The sequence below is a fragment of the Gossypium raimondii genome, chromosome 3, assembly GCF_025698545.1.
Source record: "Gossypium raimondii isolate GPD5lz chromosome 3, ASM2569854v1, whole genome shotgun sequence".
NCBI classification, from domain to species: Eukaryota; Viridiplantae; Streptophyta; class Magnoliopsida; order Malvales; family Malvaceae; genus Gossypium; species Gossypium raimondii.
In genome coordinates this window covers 406,447-425,842 of record NC_068567.1, presented here as the reverse complement: position 1 = coordinate 425,842, position 19,396 = coordinate 406,447, and the positions used below count along the sequence as shown (strand labels likewise).

At 30.5% G+C, this 19,396-nt stretch overlaps 2 protein-coding genes across 3 annotated transcripts; one reads left to right on the top strand and one right to left on the bottom strand.

Annotated features, from left to right (window-relative positions):
- Positions 1 to 634: 634 nt before the first annotated feature.
- Positions 635 to 6,843, bottom strand: LOC105796307 (alanine--glyoxylate aminotransferase 2 homolog 3, mitochondrial). The gene is made up of 9 exons (XM_012625937.2): positions 6,521 to 6,843; positions 5,288 to 5,518; positions 3,944 to 4,114; positions 2,949 to 3,092; positions 2,665 to 2,844; positions 2,351 to 2,576; positions 2,134 to 2,247; positions 1,970 to 2,056; positions 635 to 945 (listed from the first exon to the last, which is right to left on the bottom strand). The coding sequence occupies exons 1-9, from the start codon at positions 6,773 to 6,775 to the stop codon at positions 902 to 904; spliced, it is 1,452 nt and encodes a 483-aa protein (XP_012481391.1). The 5' UTR covers positions 6,776 to 6,843; the 3' UTR covers positions 635 to 901.
- Positions 6,844 to 16,111: 9,268 nt separating this feature from the next.
- Positions 16,112 to 18,481, top strand: LOC105796308 (G-type lectin S-receptor-like serine/threonine-protein kinase SD2-5). 2 transcript variants are annotated; one of them, XM_012625940.2, is made up of 3 exons: positions 16,112 to 16,535; positions 16,617 to 16,676; positions 17,362 to 18,481. In XM_012625940.2, exons 1-3 carry the CDS (start codon positions 16,272 to 16,274, stop codon positions 18,373 to 18,375), a joined length of 1,338 nt encoding a protein of 445 aa, XP_012481394.1. In that variant the 5' UTR covers positions 16,112 to 16,271; the 3' UTR covers positions 18,376 to 18,481. The 2 variants fall into 2 exon arrangements, with proteins under 2 accessions (XP_012481394.1, XP_012481393.1); XM_012625939.2 differs by having other exon boundaries at positions 16,114 to 16,676.
- The last annotated feature ends 915 nt before the right edge of the window (positions 18,482 to 19,396 follow it).

Sequence of the window (19,396 nt, the reverse complement as noted above, 5' to 3'; positions counted from 1 at the left end):
GATTCTTAATACATTGAGTGTTATTTTCGATAAAGATTTTTATCTAGAATTAGACATAGTTGCTTCTAACCCATAAATAAGAGGATAATGTATTTTAACGCACTGTAACTCAAATCCTCCTTCATTGACAACCATATTTATGTCAATCAAATTAAGACTTAATCGACAATTTTTATTAAAAGCTTAAATGACTAAAAAGATAATGAATTCATAAATTATAGGTTCAAATCCAATAATTGTATATAAGACAGGGTTCGAGCTCATCCATGCACAACACACATGATTCGACTTCTCAAGCACTTATGAGGCGTTATTGCTCTATAAACCCATTGCTTCTTCAATCATTCAGGCTTTTGATAGAGTTAAGAATCAAAACTCCGTTGAAGATAATAGGTGACCAAAAAAGATAAAATTGAATAGTTGAGTGATGATTTTGTAACTTATTATAGTTGTGTGATCAAAAAAGAAATTTACTAATAATTAGTGATATTTTTTAATTTTTCATAATTTAATAACCAAAAATATTAATAATTAAGTAATTGTCCATGTAATTTACTCTTAATTTAATTTGAATGAAATAACACAATTGGGTTTCTCTTTAATTTATTGTTGATATAAATTAAGCCATGTGGAATTTGAGACCCAAAATCTTTTGGGGTCAATTTGTTAAATTTATTGAAGATAGATGCATTGATGATTTTTACATATAAGGCAGTTTATGATACGTATTGATAATATCAAACTTAACGTCTAATTATAATCTATTTTTTTCTACATTTAAATAAAGCGCTTCGTAAGTTGTTTGAGGCTTAACTTAATTGATTCGTGTAATCATTTCTTTGTTATCCTTCCTCATATTATTGAGCTACAACCTCGTTTGCACGAAAGAATAATGGAGGCGTTACATCTTTGACATGGCGTAATCCATAACATCTACAAGAAAATCTGCAACAAGAAATTCAGAAGGAAATGAACTTACGTTATTTGGACTTGGATGTGAGCTTTACATATGAATATATATATTACCTCCTAGATCCATGTCGAGAATCCAGAAATGAGTAGGACACGAGTATTTAAAAAGATAAAATTATAAAGTTAACTCTCAATGTTTACACTTTTATCAATTTGGTCTTTATTTTTTTAAGTTAAATTCGACTTTTTAACGTTAAAAAAAAAGAGTCAAATCATTTTCTTTAACAAAATGTTTAGTAAAACATTAATTGTGTAACATTATCGGTCAACAACTTACATGGCGTCCATATACACTTCATGATTACATGACTTATTTTTCTTATATGTCACACCAACAACTTATTTAAAAATTGTAAAAATAAAAATAAATCAAAATTCAAAAAGTATAAAAAGTTCATAAATATTCAAAAATTAATATGAAGTACACGTGAATTGCCATGGAGGCTATCACGTTTATATAATTAACATTTTAGCTAGTATTTTTGTTTAAAAAAACATCATTTCGACTTTGTTTCAAAATGTGATGGCCAAATTTAACTCTTTTAACAAGTCTAGCTCAAAAAAGAAAAAGAAAAGAAAAAGAACAAGGGTTAAATTGAAAAAAATGTAAATATTAAGAGTTAAATTTGATATTATACTATTTTTTTAATAAAGAAAAGGTAATCTATGTTAGTAGTCATCCAACTATTATTTTTCTTTTTTTAGCCACCCAACTATGAAAAGTTACAAAATGATCATCCAATTATTATTTTTTTTGTCACTCAACTATTCAATTTTATCTCTTTTGGTTACCCAACTATCTTGGATTTTTGGGTGTTTTCATTTTTATGTTAGTCAGCTGATGGCAAAGAAAGACAAAATTGAATAGTCGAGTGACTATTTTGTAACTTTTCATAATTGAATGGCCAAAAAAGAAAAAAAATCATAGTTGGGTGACTTTTACTGTAATTTACCCAAAAAATAGTGTCGGAATAACATCCAAAACGGAGTAACTCACCTGCATCTTCCGTAGTAAAGCAAAGTGGAGGTGTAATTCTAAATACATTGCCATAAAATCCACCTTTCCCAACCAATACACCGATCTCTACAATAAGATTACCAGTTCATTAGTAACTTAAACAAAGTACATTCCATGGCAGGCTTAATGTGAAGAAACCTAACCTTTCATTTGGTCCAATAAATGAAGTGTTTCAAGCTTTGCCGGTGTCTTGAGCTCGTGATCGGTGACAAGTTCGACTCCAAGCATCAATCCTCGTCCTCTCACATCCCCGATAACTACATTTACATAGTACAATCAGGCAACATTTACATAGTACAATCAGGCAATCAGCAATGCCGGTTCCGAATTGAATGATGTTTACAAAGTCTTAAAGCTTACGGTCATGTTTATCTTTTAGTGCAATTAGTCTCTCTTTCAAATAAGATCCTACGACGAAGGCATTGTCTTGAAGCTTTTCTTTTTCGATTACGTTCAAAACGGCTAACCCTGCAGCCGTACATACAGGGTTCCCACCAAAGGTGTTGAAGTAATTTCGTCGGGTCAAGACCTCCGCGATCTCGGGAGTGGTTATCACAGCGCCTAGAGGGATGCCATTTCCGATCCCCTGTCAATACATAAAAGCTAGCTGCAAGTGAATAGATAAGGGATGTAGATAGAATACTTTATAACTAAGAAAATCGAGAAAAGTTAACCTTTGCCATTGTGACAATGTCAGGTACAACGCCGTGATTCTCGAATCCCCAGAAATGGCTACCGGTGCGACCGAACCCCCCTTGAACCTCATCAGCAATGCAAAGACCTCCAGCTTTCTTTATAATGTTATAAGCAGCAGGTAAGTAACCTGGGGCTAATTCTATGATTCCACCAACTCCCTGTCAATGAAAATCATGATATGCTATTTGGATTCAAGTGTAAATGTCGGGCACTAGCAACATAGAACATGAAAATCGAAGGTGACGGTGAATATTGGGGATGCCTGTATAGCTTCGGAAATGAAACCGGCGATGTTGCCCGAAGTTCCGAACTGGATAAGATCTTGGATATCTTTCGCGTACTTCTCTCCTTCGGAACCGAAAACACCTCGGTATGGATCCGGGTTTATGGCATGATGAACACCACTCTGATGAACATACATATGAGTTAGCCATACTTATGATGAACTTGTAACACATCAAGTCTCTAAAATTTGTGATAAGCATATAAGTCCATACACGGTTTATATATATCAGATATGTATGCAATAACACATCAAGACACGAGTAGACACGAGTCCATACCGGCACATTATACTTAGACATAGAGAATTCAGATTCAAACCTTAAGTATGTTATTATTAAAAAAGATAGTTACGAACCTTGTAAGGATAAAAAGATGGAAACCAACAGATTTGATGGAACTTTCACTTAAAACGTTCAATCGATAGCAAAATAATGTTTGGGGTCATGATCAAACAATAACTGTTAAGTTCTGCTATTAGTCTTTATACATTGCAAAAGTTATATTTTAATTTGATCAGTTTTAATCCTGTACTTTTGAATCGGTCAATTTTAGTTATTGTACTTTTTAAATTTTGAGATTTTAGTCCTGAACCAAATAGTAACAATTAATTCATTAACCAAATTTTTAGTGAGTGATATATGAAAATAACCAAATAACATAATATTACACATATGATAATATATTTGTCGCATCAAATTTTAAAAATAGTAAAACTTAACTAAATGAATTTAACAGTTAACGTAATTAACGTTTGATGAGGACTAAAATTTTAAATTCCATAATTTTCAGAAAGTACAAAACAAAAATAAAGCAAGATTGACATAAAGTTGAATACAAGTCATAATCACTACCTACCATTGTTATTTCACCTACCATTGTTATATCTATGTCAATAATGGTACAAAGAAGGAATAGTATAGCATTAAAGTTTCAAGGAAAAAAGAAAAGAAAAGAAAGCTGCAGCATATATACCTGTATAACATTGAACTTCCAGTTACTTTGGGCAGTGGCTCCCATAGTCCCTGCTGCATTCCCATGATATGCATTCCTCAATGATATTATGTCATGACATCCAGTATATAATCTTGCCATCATTATTGCCAATTCGTTAGCTTCTGTCCCTGAATTTGTAAAGAACACAACCTGCATAGCCAAAAAAACAAAACCCCCAATCTAAGATGCAAAAAAGAAAAAAGAAAAATTGAGCTAGGGGTTTTTTTCCATTCAAAATACTTTCTTAAACTGTTTCATTTTAGCAAAACCATAAAGTTGGGGACTAAATACTTTTCAACTGTAACAGTAATGATAGGCTATCTTTAAGAGGTAACATCTAAGCATACCAAGGCGCTGTCATAACAAATGCCGTTGAAAGTTGTTGAAAGAAGCTAACTTTTTTAAGAGAAGTCTACACAATTACGCATGATTCACCATCTCAAGCATCAGACACGATGCTCATGCTTTGTGATCTACCGAGCACTAAGACTTTCAGCAGAGTAAAAAAAAACAATACTCCCATTGAAACAACACTTTGGATACTTACTCCAAAAATAAGTTGAAAATATCTCGACACAACAATGAAAAAAATTGGGATGTTCGTTTGTGTATATATATTGTTGAGGGAAGGTTAGACTCTCTTGGGATAAGGATAAGTCTTCGAAGTATCATCTGTTGGAAGCCAACCGGCCCTTCAACGATGGAGATATTGTGTCTCGAGTGTATACAAGGACGGCACCAAGGGTGGAAAATGGTAAAAAAAAAAATTAGTCCCTTTGAAAATTTTGAATTTTTAATTTAATACAATGGTTAAGTTACACCTTGGCCCCTAATATGGTAAAATTTCTTTATAATCCCTTTAAAAATTATGAAATTATATGTTAATACGATGATAAGATTATACTTTAACCTCCCTCAAAAAGTATAATTTAATATATTTTTACGATAGTAAAAACGTAATTTTTACCATTTTAATATCTATATCTTTATAATTTTTAAAGGATTAAATCAAACTTTTATCATTTTTAGGGGGCTAAAGTGCAATTTTACCTTTACTAATTTAAATTTTTATCAATTTTAAAAGGGTCTAAATGTAAATTTTTCCATCCCCTAGTATATATGCTGATTCTTGGGTTTTGTCACTCGACTCGGCAAAGGGTTCAAACCATGCTTTTATACGAGATTAGTGTGTAAAAATATACCACCTGAGCTATATGGGATATTCCTATAGATATGTTTTGATCCTTGTTGAATCCAAATATAGAATGATGTTTCCTATCAAAAACCATTGAGCATATAATAGTTAAGAAGAGAGCAAAGAACCTTGAGATTGCCGGACAACTTATTAGCAAGGGCTTCGGCAAGATCAGCGATGGCATGGTTAAGGTAAAGGATAGTTGAGTGTTGCAAGCGCTTGGTTTGGTTAACAATGGCGTCCACCACATGAGGATGGCAATGGCCACAACACACCGTAGCTATCCCTCCAAATGCATCCAAGTATCTTCTCCCATTTTCATCGAACAAATACTGCATCCTCCCATCCACTACATTCAGCTGCACCCAAAAAACAAAAGCAAAACAAAAACTCACAAAATTGTAAATAAAGGACAAAATCTACTTTATACAGTTCATTGAATCTGAGAAAACAGCCAAATTGATCCTAAATTATTGAAGTAGTGAATAAAATTCTTCTGTAATTTCCATTTTTTTTACCTCCTTTAAATTCAATCATTTGTATGAACAAAAAAACAGCTCATAGAACAGTTTTTAAAGGACAGTCTCCAGTCATCAAGAGCAAAAACTTAAAGAAATGTATCTCAAAACTCCATAGATCCTTCAATTTTTTGGGTTAATTCTACTAGTAGTCCCAAACTATGATCCTAAATTCAATTTGGTCCCCAGTCAAGAACAAGCCGTTATCTTTAACTTTAAATTCCAGCTCAAATTCCAGGCGTAATATATTTAAAACAGGTAAATCACTGTTGTTTATTTAATATATACAGTGTTTACAACTTAATAATGTGTCACGTCATGTTTCAGTTGACGGCTACACTGATAGAAGTACATAAATTGATAATTTGATGCTTCAATGACTAAATTAAAAATATTTTAAAGTTTAAGGATTAATAAATATTTAGGCGATAGTTTGGGGATTTTAAGGAGATTATGCCCATTTTTAAAGGTAAAATTTGCCTATAGTCCCGTACTTTTCAAAATTAGAAATTTAGTCTCTATACTTGTATTTTTAAGAGTTTAGTCCTCTACTTTTTAGATTGTAAAATTCAGGTCCAAACTGTTTTTTTTGTTAAAATTATTGTTGTGACATTTTAAATAAAAACTACTCATTTGATAGTCATATAATTTAAAAAAATAGTAGTAATTAACCGGAATTTAGCAAAAAAATTAACGGTATTAACAGTTGGACCTGAATTTTGAAGTCTGAAAAGTAGAGGGATTAAATTCCTGAAAATACAAGTACAAGGACTACATTCCAAATTTTTGAAAATTACAGGGACTATATGCATATTTTAATCTTTTTTAAGAAAGGAAACTCACGGGTTTATTGTACAAGTAGAACATGGCGGGGCTAAGATACTCCTTCCTTTTGGAGAGGATCTCCGCGGCGGAGGGACCGGTGTAAGGCGGCGGAGCATAATCAAAGGAAGGCATTTTGGGAACCACAACGCCACCTTTGTTATCAAACTCCTTTTGAGCCACCTGAGAGAAGCACCGCCATCGCCATCGCCGCAATGGAAGAGAGTATTTAGTTTTTTCCGACAATACTGCCGTCGCCGGAATGAACCTCCGCATCTTTTCCGAAAATATAGGGGAAAATTGATTTAACTGTAAACGAAGATGGTTTATGCGTGGAAGAGAGGATTTAAGGAGGGAAAGTTTATTTATATAGCAAAAATGGAGTCCTGCTGACGTGTAATTGAGTTTGTTTTTTTTATGGCGGGTAAGGATGTTAATCAAAATACCCGATTTTCGGATCATGCGTAAATTTTATGTGTGAGTTTTGAATTTCATTTTGCGTAATTGTTACGAGTGGATTTTGTCTGATGATGGTAGATCTTGCTATTTAAGTTTTAAGAATTTAATTTAATTTTTAAAAATTTTGAAGGGTATAATTAAAGTTTTTAAATAATTAAGGGGCATAATAAAAATTTCTAAAAGTTTTGTGGGAGCGTAATTTAAATTTTCTAAAATTTTGAGTGGTCTATTGAGAATTTTTAAAATTTATGAGGAGGACAATTAAAATTTTAAAGGGGTTCAATGATAATTTTCCAAAATTTTGAGGGATCATTTTGGGCCAGTTGTCATGGATGAATTTTGCCGTAGATCTTGCTATTTAAGTTTTGTGAACTTAATTAAATTTTTTTAAAATATTGGAGGGTTTTATTAAATTTTTTAATAAAATTTTAAAATAATTGGAGAGACTAATTCAATTTTACAAAATTTTGAAAGACCTGATGAGAAATTCTAAAATTTATGAGGGGCCTAATTAAAATTTTAAGTGATTTAAGTGACAATTTTCCAATTTTATAAGGGACTAATACTTGAGTTTTGGATATCAGCGTCCATATTTTAATTTTGGGTCTCATGCGTAATTATTATGGTTGGGTTTTGTCAAGCAATGGCAGATCTTATCATTTAAGTTTTGGAAATTTAATTAAATTTTTAAATTTTTAGAGGTATAATTAATTTTAAAATAATTAAGGGCTTAATAAAATTTTCTAAAAATTTTGTGGGAGTGTAATTCAAAATTTTAAAGCTTGAGAGGCCTAATAAGATTTTTTAGAAATAATAAAAGTTCTAATTAAAAATTTTCATATATATACATATATATTGTGTTCGTTGGAAAAGAGCATTTTAAGAAAAATTCATGCCAACAATATAATTTTCACCGTTAACAATTTATACTAACTAATAATATTATAAAAGTAAAACAACCAAATTAGTTCAAATTAAAATGTAAGGATTGAAACCCAAATTTAAACATAGTAAAGGGATCAAAATCATGGTTCAATCGTGAGATTGAAAATTGAGACCTAAAAATATTAGAAAGCACAAACACAAGCACAATACAAATAGAAATAGAAATTCGAACAACTATGAAGTAAAACCCAATCAGTAGAAAGCACAATAGACAAATAATCAAAAGAATTGGACAAAACTCGTTCATGGGAAACGCGCATGGTGGAGCTGGAGACCTACATATCACATATCACAAATGTGTAAGATGAGATTCAAACCTAAATACCCAATAATCTAAAACCTTAGTCTTAACCAACAATATAAAGGTTGATAAAAGTACAACGAAGGATTCTGTAAAAGGAGTCATATTGCATTTGGTCCCCTATTAAAAAATTGACTAATTAGTCCATGTACATTAGATCAAAGAGTAAATTGACATTTCTGTTAAAAATTTCATCTATTTTTATTGTTAAAAATTGATATTTGTACATCAACATGAGGTACATGTGGCACACTGGTGTCACTATCTGGTTATTCTGTCAGCCACAACATTTTTTAACAATATATAAATAGATGAAATTTTTAATGAAAAAAAACCGATTTGCTCTTTGATTTAACATACAAAGATTGATTTGCCTATTTTTCTAATAGAGAAAGTAAAATGCAATCTTACTCTAAACAGAGCCTCTGTGATACTTCTACCTACAAAGGCCTCATTGGACATCTTAGAGCCTTTCTCTTAATCTTATCATTAGGGCAACAAAACATCATCTTTTATCGATTCCATAAACAATGCTAAATTAATCGTGATGCATGGTATAGTGGTTACTCACCTCATCATCTGATCATGTGGTCAAGGGTTCGATCACCATTTATGGGAATGATGCACATTTCATAACTAGCCATTTACCTCTTTGAAGAATACCTGCGACGAGGGAATTAGTTGCTACTACTGATAGTGATACCTAATTTGAAAAGAAAAAAACAATGATAACATCAAAAATCACATCCTCAAGCTGAATGTATCTAGTTCAAAATTCAGGTTAGATGGGGAACTTATTATTAAATTAAGGATCTTTTTCTTTCAACACACACTTCATTGGTTTTATAATTACGTCCCTTTCTCAAGTACTTGAAAGCAATAGCAAAGAATATACTTTTTAGTTGCATTAAGTGATGCAAACTCAATAATAAACAGTGTACCAACTTGGTTGAAATATAATTATAGGTACAATAATTGATATATAATTTCTACATTAAAAAATTTTAAATCTCAAATCATTTTCAAATAGAAAAAAAGAAAAGAATCCCTTTCAGTGACTCTACTAATGCCAGTTTAATCAGATTCCACCAATAAAACTATGGGTATAATATATAAGAACTCATCTTTAAAGAAATGCATATATATATATATATATATATATATATATAATATTTGATGTATCGATAAAATACATTATCAGTGATTAATAATATAATATATTATTAAATATTGAGCGCTCCACTGAATTTTTTTGTTTCTACAGTACTCCAGCTTAATAGTTTTTACTGATAACAATGCCGATACTAATCGAATTAAGACTTAATCGGTAATTTTAAATATATTTTTTAATTTTAGTAAGTTTGTGGTCATAGTTGTTAGTCACCAAGGCAATAATTATTTTTAAAAGAATAATTGTTTAGAGTTTAGGCCATAACGATGACGATGTGGGAGAGGCTTTCCACATCAAAGTTCTTTGTTTAGACATATGACAACTTTGTTTTATGTGTTGTCATGTAGGATTTCCACATTTCTTACCTCTTCTATTATATATATATATAGACAAGTGTTGTGAATTATGTAAAGAATAAAGTTATGAGAAAAATATACATTAAAAAATACGATAATAAAAAATACTCGAATATAATTAATTGAATATTAGTTTAATTAACATCATTGTTATTGTAAATTTATCATAATTAGAAGAACGTAGATTCGAACGCGTTTAAGTTGAGTTTAGATAGAGTGTTTTCATCTGTAATTTATTTATTTTGATCGAATGTTGTTTAATATAATATAAAGTTCTAGGTTTCAATTATTATTAAGATATATTTTATTTGTTACTCTTCTCTTTCAAATGTCATATGATAAGCCTTTTTCGAGTTTGTGATGCATCTGGTAGGCTCATCTATTTTCCTACTTTAATTAATTTTTGGGTAAAATATATCCATGGTCACTAAACTATTAATAACTTTACGTATTGGTTACTGAACTTTAAAAAGTTACAAAATCATTATTAAACTATTTGAAACTTTTCATTTAAGTCACTGAATTGTTTGAAAGTTTTTTTTTAAGTCATTAGACAGATAAGTTTTTTTTTTTTTTAAAGTTTGACTATTGAGCTCCAACTCCAAGTGACGATTCAATGAATAGTATGATGGATTAGTACCCATCAACGAGTAGAAAAACATACTTTAAATCCAAGTAAATCTGACGGTTAGTGTCAGAGATTGGTGAAGAAAGCTATTTAGAATTTGGTTCGCTAATTATGACGTTTAAAACTATTTCATGAAAAAAAAAAGTTAAATTGTAGAAGAGAAGGAGAATGAAAGCTTTCGATTGGTGAAAGTGATGCAAACAGAGAATGCCATATAGTAGCAATTTTAATAGCTCAATGACTTAAATGAAAACTTTCGAATAGTTCAATGATCATTTTGTAACTTTTTGAAGTTGAGTGACCAAAATGTAAACTTATTAATAATTTAATAACCTTAAGTGTAATTTACCCTAATTTTTATCTATATATTTTGAATTAATTTTAACTTGGATGCTGCTTAATGTTTATTAGATTATGCTATGTGTGAAAAATTTATGTCATAAATTAAAAAAATTATATAAAAGTCAAATATGATTTTGATTTAAACGATAAAATTGAGATATTAAAATCATAATAATATTTTTGTTTGAATCCATCATGTCTAAATATTTTCTAAAATTTATATGAAAAGATAAAATTGTCATCAAAATAATCTCTACCGTCAGATAAAAATTTAAGATACTAACTCAACAACTTAGTATAGATGTAGACAATAAAAACTACGGTCAATGTCACTAAACTATTAGTAAGTTTACATTTTGATCACTCAACTTTAAATAGTTATAAAATGGTCACTAAACTTTTTAAAAATTTTCATTTAAGTCACTAAACTATTCAAAAAATTTATTTAAATCACTGGGTGTTAAGTTTTTTTTTTTAAGTTCTGGCTAATGAGCTCCAATCGACAGTTTAATGATTGATATAGTGGATCAATACTCGTTGATGAGTAGAAAAACATAATTTATATTCAAGTCAATCTGACTGGCAATGTCGAAGATTAGAGAAGAAAGTTGTTTGGATTTTAGTTCGCAGATTCATAATGTTCAAAGTTGTTTCATAAAAAGATTGAACTGTAGAAGAGAAAGAGAAGGAGAGCTTTTGATTGGTGCATGTGATGCGAACAAAGAAGGCCATACAACAACGGTTTTAATAGTCTAATGACTTAAAATGAAACTTTCGAATAGTTTAATGATCATTTTGTAACTTTTTGTGACCAAAATATAAACTTACTAATAGTTTAGTGAACTTGGGTGTAATTTACCCATAAATGATATGTTATTAAAATAAATAATAATGGAAACCAGCCAGCTTGGAGAGAGACAATGAAGGCACATTGGGATAACAGAGCATCTTATCTTGTTTGGTAGCCACAGCCCAATTATGCGTTTTCATTGCGTGGCATACGATCATGTCTGGTTTTTGGTAAGTTATCTTCTTGACATGTTTCATATATAATATTCATATTATATATATTACTTGCCGTAAAGGATAATATGAAACACGTGTTGTTGTAATGGAAATTGTATTTTTGGGTATTTTTCTAATAACGTTTACCAGCGGTAGATCTTAAGATTAAGTTTTACAGGATTTAATTAAAATATTAAATGATTTTAGAAGTTTAATGAATCTTTTAAAATAAATTAAAGAGTCTAATTGAAATTTTTAAAAACTTTTTGAGATTAATAAGAATTTTCAAAAATTTTGATTAAGAATTTCAAAAACAATAAAAGATGTAATGAAAACTTTCAAAAAGTTTCTAGGTGAAATAAAAGTTTTCAAAAAATTTAAAGGCTAAAGCCCCCTTGGCCACCATTACGATCTACCCCTAATGGTCTATCTCTAAATCGTATTTAAGCTTATATGCTCCGACTCCCTTCTCGCTTTCTTGATTGGATGGGTCTTTGTTATCCAATTATAACTCTTGTGATTTTTTCGTCTTTCAACAAAAATAATTATCGGATGATAATATTACTAGAATGTAATGTTATTTAGCACATAATCGAGTATGTTACATTTACTTTGTTTGGTTCATTTGACCGAAATGTAAAATTTTTCTTCTAATCAAAGTGGTAGGCAAAAGAAAGAAGAAAAATATGGGTTTTTTTTTTGTTCATAATTAAAGCATGTTAGTTGTTATCAACAAATGTTGGTTGTAGTGATAAATTATATCATACATCCAAGGAAAAAACGTAAGTTCAAACTTTGAAGATGACATTGTTGGAAGGAACAACCACAAACCTTGAACATGGATCGTAAAATAGATTTGTAAAAAAAATATATAAAGAATATGTTTGTTGTTATGGTTTAAGAGTAAATTTGACCAAAATAATAAAATTGTTATGAAAGAAATAAATAGGCCAAATGTGATGAGCAAAAAGTAATATAATAGACTAAAAGTGTGTTTGGTTGAGTGGAAAAGTGGAAAAACAGAATGGGAGAATAGAAAATTGAAAGAAAATAAAATTTGAGTGTACTCGATAAAGAAGAAATAAGAGAGGTAAGAAAATAGCAGGAATAACCATTTTCTATCATAATGCATAAAAATAAACCTTTCCAATTTGGAATGATAAGACGAGAGAAAACAAGAGAATTTCATCTTCTTTCCTCTAATTTTTAGACTCTATTGACTAACGAATGAGAAGAAAATTACTTTCAATTTTTCTGTATTTCTTACCGAGCACACCTATGGAAAGAAAATTTATATTTTCTATCTTTTTATTTCCCTATTCTTTCAATTTTCTATTTTTCAATATCCTTTTCACTTTACCAAGAAAAATTATATTACACACTGATATATGAACCTTTTGATGTTCCATCTTTTAATGGAGAAAAATATTTTATCACATTTATTGATGATTTTTACGGTATTGTTATATTTATTTGCTTAATGAAAAATCTCAATTAGTAAATGCCATTGAAGTATACATTAATGAGGCAGATAGATAGATGGAAAAGTGAAAATAGTAAGTTTAGAAAATGGTGGTTGTTGAAAAATCTGAAACTAGCCATTGAGTGTAAGGGAAGTACCTATTTCTCGAGCATTGGAGCTGTTGAGTGACAGTTTTCATAGTTGAATATTTACAATTTATTGAACGATTGGAATGGGTTGTACCGAATATTTGGAGGATATTTAGCGCAACAATGAAGGTCATGTTGCTCGGGAAAATCACATGAAAAATTGAATCGAATTAAATCACCCGAAACAGTCCCTTGCAACATAGATGTTTGGATTGGATTAAAACTCTATACCGAAAGCCCACATTTGATTTATTATTTTAATAGGATTGTGATAGAACTTTCTCTGTTAACAAGTCTCGAATATAAATCTATTATATACGTTAAATTAAATATCAATTTATGTACAAATACTTGGTATAATATTTGACTTTTTTATTCTCTTGGAGCTAAGTTCTTCACGTAATATAGCATTGCTTATTGTGTCGGCTTGGTCTTCCATTAGTGGAGACAAAATAAAGTGTTAATAATAAACATGTTAACTATGTCTTCTTCATTCAATACATTTCCATTGTAAATATCCTACCTTTGACTTTTTTTTTACTTTCCATCTCCATTATTAATAAATTATTTAAAAAAAATTAAAAATAGTTAAATAATGAAAATATAAAAATATAAAAATATGTTTGGTGCTTATTTTACTATAATAAAAACATAAAAACAATATGCCTCCTTTAGGGCAACATCGCTCAAGTCGCGAGGACCAAATTCATTTCCATTCTTGGCAGACAATTGGATTCATCTGAATACTAATGGTACCATTAGGATTGTTGTCGATTTTGCTACAGTCGGGGGAATAGTGTGCAACCGGAATGGAGGGTGGATTTTTTACTACAACAGATATTTGGGACATCTTGGATGGTTTGATACTTTTACTAGATCAAAGATATGATAGTGTGATAATTTAAATTGATAATCTCGAGGCAGTTAAGGCCATTCAGGACAGTTCCTCAAGTGGTTCTAATTCTGCTTTGGTCGGAAGAATTCATCAGCTTTTGACAAAGGTAAAGTATTGGAGTCTATGGCATACATCTAGAGAGGGTAATAATGATGTTAATGACCTGACCAAATGGTCTAAGATAGAAGGGAAGGACTACGGTTGTTTGAGGACTCTCTTTGGGGAACTGGCTTAGTTTTATGTAATTAAATTGTTTCATTTTCTTTCCATAAAAACATAAAAAAATTAAACTAAAACCAATATAATATATTTGATATTTAAAAATTTATTAAAAATATAATATTTTAATATTTATATAAAATTGAATTAAAGTGAAAAAATCATTATTTTCACTTTAATTATTTTAAATTTACAAAAAATGATTGAAAACAATAAAACTATTTTTATTATTTTCTAATTTTTCACATATATTTATTTTTATTTTCAAAACTTATTTAACACATTTTATTTACTATTTTTAAATTTTAAAAAGAATTAAATTATTTTATAAATATAAATACTAAACCTCAAATTTTATTTTCTTTTAATGAAATATTTTGGCTATACCATTTATTAATAATAAAAGCAATAATACATTTCCAGGTGGTTGTGGGCTATGAATGCCCGGCCCAACTGGCCAACAAAGGAAATCTCCAGGTCTCTGACGTGGCAAATTAAACACGTCACCCAAACGTGAGAACAGAGTCAGCATGAAAAGGACTTTCCACGTGGCGAAACGGTTCAACTACACGTGGAAGTAACCCGACCGAATTCCTTTTTGTTTCATGATTTTACCCGAAAGCGAGGGATGGCCTGCATCATGCGCACTCAAACTCAACTTACCTCACCCAATCATTTTTGTCTTTAATATATTTTGATATTATTTTATATATATTGCAAAAACATTTTCCTTTTCTAGGCAAAATTCTCTTTCTTCCTATAGTGGAGGACCAGGTTCTTAGCAGTAGTGGATAATGGACTGACCAATAATTTTTTATATCTATAATATCAATAATTTTAAAATAAAAAATTAATTGAATCTTAACTCGATTCACACGAACATTGTTATCAATATAAAATGATGTAAGTTCGAGTATGCTAAAACGTATTATTCTCTTATTTATGAGTTGATAAGAATCGATAAATAATTTTATGCATTATATTATCGAACTTATAATAAAACATATAATAATACTTAAAAAAATAATTAGATTAGTTTTGTGTGCTTCATAAATTGCTTCACATGGGACAGCCAGGCTGTGCACAACCACCATCTGCTGCTTTACTCTTTTGGTTCCAACTTTAATTAGACAAAATAAAAACTTGGTAATTAACAATCCTTTCCTTTCCACCTTATGTGCAATCAATAGGGATGGCAATGGAGTGAGGCGGAGGACTGTTTTAATTTCGATCTCGATTTTTATATATCTGAATTTATTCTATTTTAAATTTTGGTACGGATTTCACCTGAATCTAATTTAAAAATTTTTAATAGAAAACTCGATTCACTTTTGATTTTGAAACTCAATTTTAAGAAAAAAAATTTAGGGTTTTCTTATACCCATCAATAAGGATGACAACAAGGCGAAACGGGATAGGCGAACAATTGCTATAATTTCAATCTCGATTTTTATTTTTATACACTTGAATTCAACTTATTTCAAATTTTAATATAATCAGGGACAATACAGATTTCACCCAAACCTAACCTCGAAAATCTTAATAGAAAACTCGAATCACTCCCTACTTCGAAACCCAATTTCAAGAAAAAAAAACCGTACTAAATTGTACCAAATTGAATTTAAGGTTTATTTTCTACCATTTTTATGTCCTAAAATAACATTACAACAAAAAATTGATAGCTCTTCGCCTTTTTGGAAGTGGGTTTCAACTTCAAAAAAAAAAAAAAAAAACCAAAACTTTCTCTCATGCCACCCTTTTCTTTCACTTTCTCTTCCTTTCTTAGCTTCAATCCCATCAAGAAAAGAAGAAAAAAGAAGGGATTTTTATTTCCATACAAATGAAGCTCTATCTTTATACCATTTTGATTCTAATATTGGTGATGATAAACCATGGAAGCTGTGATTCAACCATTCATGTTGGTCATAGGGTAAGCTTAGCAATCCCTTTGGAATACAATGATGGGTTCATTGGTAGAGCTTTTCTAATGGACTATGGTGATGATACTAAGCAAATAGAACCAAGTTTTAGAGTTGCATTAAGCACTGAAGCTAACAAAGGGAAATATTCATGTTCTTTAGAGGTTTTTCTTGGTGATGTTAAGGTATGGAATTCTGGTCATTACTCCAAGTTTTATACCTCTGATGTATGCTTCCTTGAACTTACTGAAGATGGAGATTTACAGTTGAAGGGTCCTAAAAATCGGATCGGTTGGCGAACTGGTACTTCGGGACAAGGTGTAGAGGTAAAAGAACAAGTACTCGACTTTTCATTTTGAGTAAATTACTAGTAGTCATTCAATTATTAGTATTTTTCTTTATTTTTTTGGTTGCAATGGCAGCTTTTAAAATTTGTATAATAGCAATTTTAACCTTCAACGTTTATACATTATATCAATTTAGGCTTGATTTTTTTAAAAGTTAACCCTCAACATTTACACATTATGTAATTTGATATATTTTTTTGTAGTTTTTCTTTCTCTTATGATATTGAGGGTTAATTTTAAAAGAATGAGAAAATATGAAATTTTTGTCTTAGATTTTGTGGTGTTTCCATTTCTTGTATACTTACAATTTAGTCGATAATTTTTTAAAACTTTTTAGGTGAAATGGTCACAAGAAAAACTACAAAAAAAAAGAGACTAAATTACATAATGTGTAAATGTTGAGGGTTGAATTTTTTATAATCAAGACTAAATTGACATAATGTATAAATGTTGAGGGTTAAAGTTGCTATTATGCCAATTTTAAAAGTTGTCAGGTTATCTAGATGGTGACTAAAAAAGACAAAATTTACTAATAGTCGGGTGGTCAAAAAAGAAATTTACTAATAGTTTGGTGACTACTAGTACAATTTACCCTTTTATTTTTGTAAAAGTACATGTGTTGGACACATTAACTCTGTGTGTCTGTGTGTGTGTTGTATTGCAGAGATTACAAATATTGAGGACTGGTAATTTGGTACTTCTTGATGTTTTGAACCAGATAAAATGGCAAAGTTTCAATTTCCCAACTGATGTAATGTTATGGGGACAAAGATTAGATGTATCTACTTGGTTAACTTCTTTCCCAAGGAACACATCATCATTCTACACATTTGAAATCTTATACAACAAGGTAGCTCTTTTTTTAAATTCTGGTAGGTTGAAGTATTCTTATTGGGAATTTAAGCCTTCCAAGAATAGAAACATCACATTTGTTGAATTGGGTTCTAAAGGGTTAGAGTTATTCGATGATAAACATAAAAAAATGGCACAGATTATTGCTTCATGGAAGGTTCAGCCAGTGAGGTTTTTAGCACTGGGGAATAGAACTGGGAATTTAGGGATTTACTTTTATTCACCAACCACCAGAAAATTCGAGGCTTCATTTCAAGCCCTTAACACCACTTGTGACCTACCTTTAGCTTGTAAGCCTTATGGTATATGTACATTCTCCAATTCTTGTTCATGCATAAGGCTTTTAACAAAGAAAAACCATGAGGTTTCCGATTGCAACCAAAGGGTTCCAAGCCGTTTCTGCGGCGGAGGAACAACTCAAGTCGAGATGCTTGAATTGAACGATGTTGTTACAGTACTCAAAGATGCTCCTAAAAGGATCAATGTTACCAAGACAACATGTGCGAATCTGTGCTTGAACGACTGCAAATGCGTTGCTGCGTTACATTCCTACGGAGATTACGGTGACCCAAGCTCCGAACAATGCTCGCTTTTCCAGCTTGTTGCAGGTATCAAACAAGTTGAAAAAGGGTTAGGGTTGAGTTACATGGTGAAGGTTCCAAAAGGGACAAGTTACCATCATAACAATCCTAGTGTTAAGAAATGGGTGTTGATTGTTGTGGGAGTGGTTGATGGCTTGATTATCATATTGGTCTTGGGTGGCCTTGTTTATTATTTGGTTCATAAAAGAAGAAACAACTTACAAGGTACTAACAATGATACTTGATGATTACCATGTGATTCATTTTTGTTCTTTATACGGATTCGTATGTGTCTGACACAGATATGAAAGTACTCGTGTTTTGAATAATTAATTTTTATTTTTTTTGGAATGATGTTGATATATAGAAAGTACAAGTTTACCATTATATTAACATGTAATTTCATAAAATTTTAAGGGATTAAATGACAAATCTACCATTATTAGGGGCTAAGGGCACTGCTTGCCCTCTTGTCTTTGTTCCCAAGGGGTTGAAGATTCGGCATGAAGAGGAGATGGGTTCAAGAATTCATCCGATATACAAGAATATACTTACTAAAGAAATATCATATTTACACATGTATTTGAATCCATACTTTATAGCATATAAGTTATTATTGGATAAATATACTAACACTTGAGCTCTCGACAAAATTAAGAGAAAAAACTCGAAATGAAGAGAATATGAACACATTGATGAATTTGATCAAATATTCCACGTTGGCTTTAACAGTTAAACTTCACTCAACACTATAAACAGTTTACATTTATGTTTTAACCCAAAAAGAAAACAGCTTGAGACAATAGTATTGGGCTTTATGATTTTATCCATAGGAATAAGACACCCCTCCTTAATTCCACCAAAAGAAAAACACAACCCAAAAACATAAACTAAACTGGATCAAGATTGAGTTATATATATATAGAGAGAGAGAGAAAAAACACAATATCTGCAACACCATTTTGATTCCTCGAAATATTACGATCTCTTGCTTTCTATTTCTTATGCAGCAATTGATGTAGTAATCTTAATTCCACCAAACTACTATTAGCGCCTCCCCTTGCTAAAATCAATTCAGTCAAAATTTTATTATTTTTAAAGGTCTTTATAATTTTACTATTTTTAGAGAATTAAACCGGTTCAAAACTCTTTTCTGGACCGATACTCTAACTGATCCTATTCTATTGAAACAATATTGAGCTAAACCTCAAAAGTTTCCTATTTTGTGGGGGGATTTAAACATCAAAGTTCAAAAGTAATAATGAT

Excerpts from the sequence above, each read along its gene's own strand:
- LOC105796308 (XM_012625939.2), top strand. The coding sequence starts at position 16,272 with ATGAAGCTCTATCTTTATACCATTTTGATTCTAATATTGGTGATGATA. Across the intron at positions 16,677-17,361 it reads CTTCGGGACAAGGTGTAGAG|AGATTACAAATATTGAGGAC; the intron begins GTAAAAGAACAA and ends GTTGTATTGCAG.
- LOC105796307 (XM_012625937.2), bottom strand. The coding sequence starts at position 6,775 with ATGCGGAGGTTCATTCCGGCGACGGCAGTATTGTCGGAAAAAACTAAA. Across the intron at positions 3,093-3,943 it reads GGAAGTTCAATGTTATACAG|AGTGGTGTTCATCATGCCAT; the intron begins GTATATATGCTG and ends TATGTTCATCAG. Across the intron at positions 946-1,969 it reads CTTTACTACGGAAGATGCAG|ATTTTCTTGTAGATGTTATG; the intron begins GTGAGTTACTCC and ends TTCTTGTTGCAG.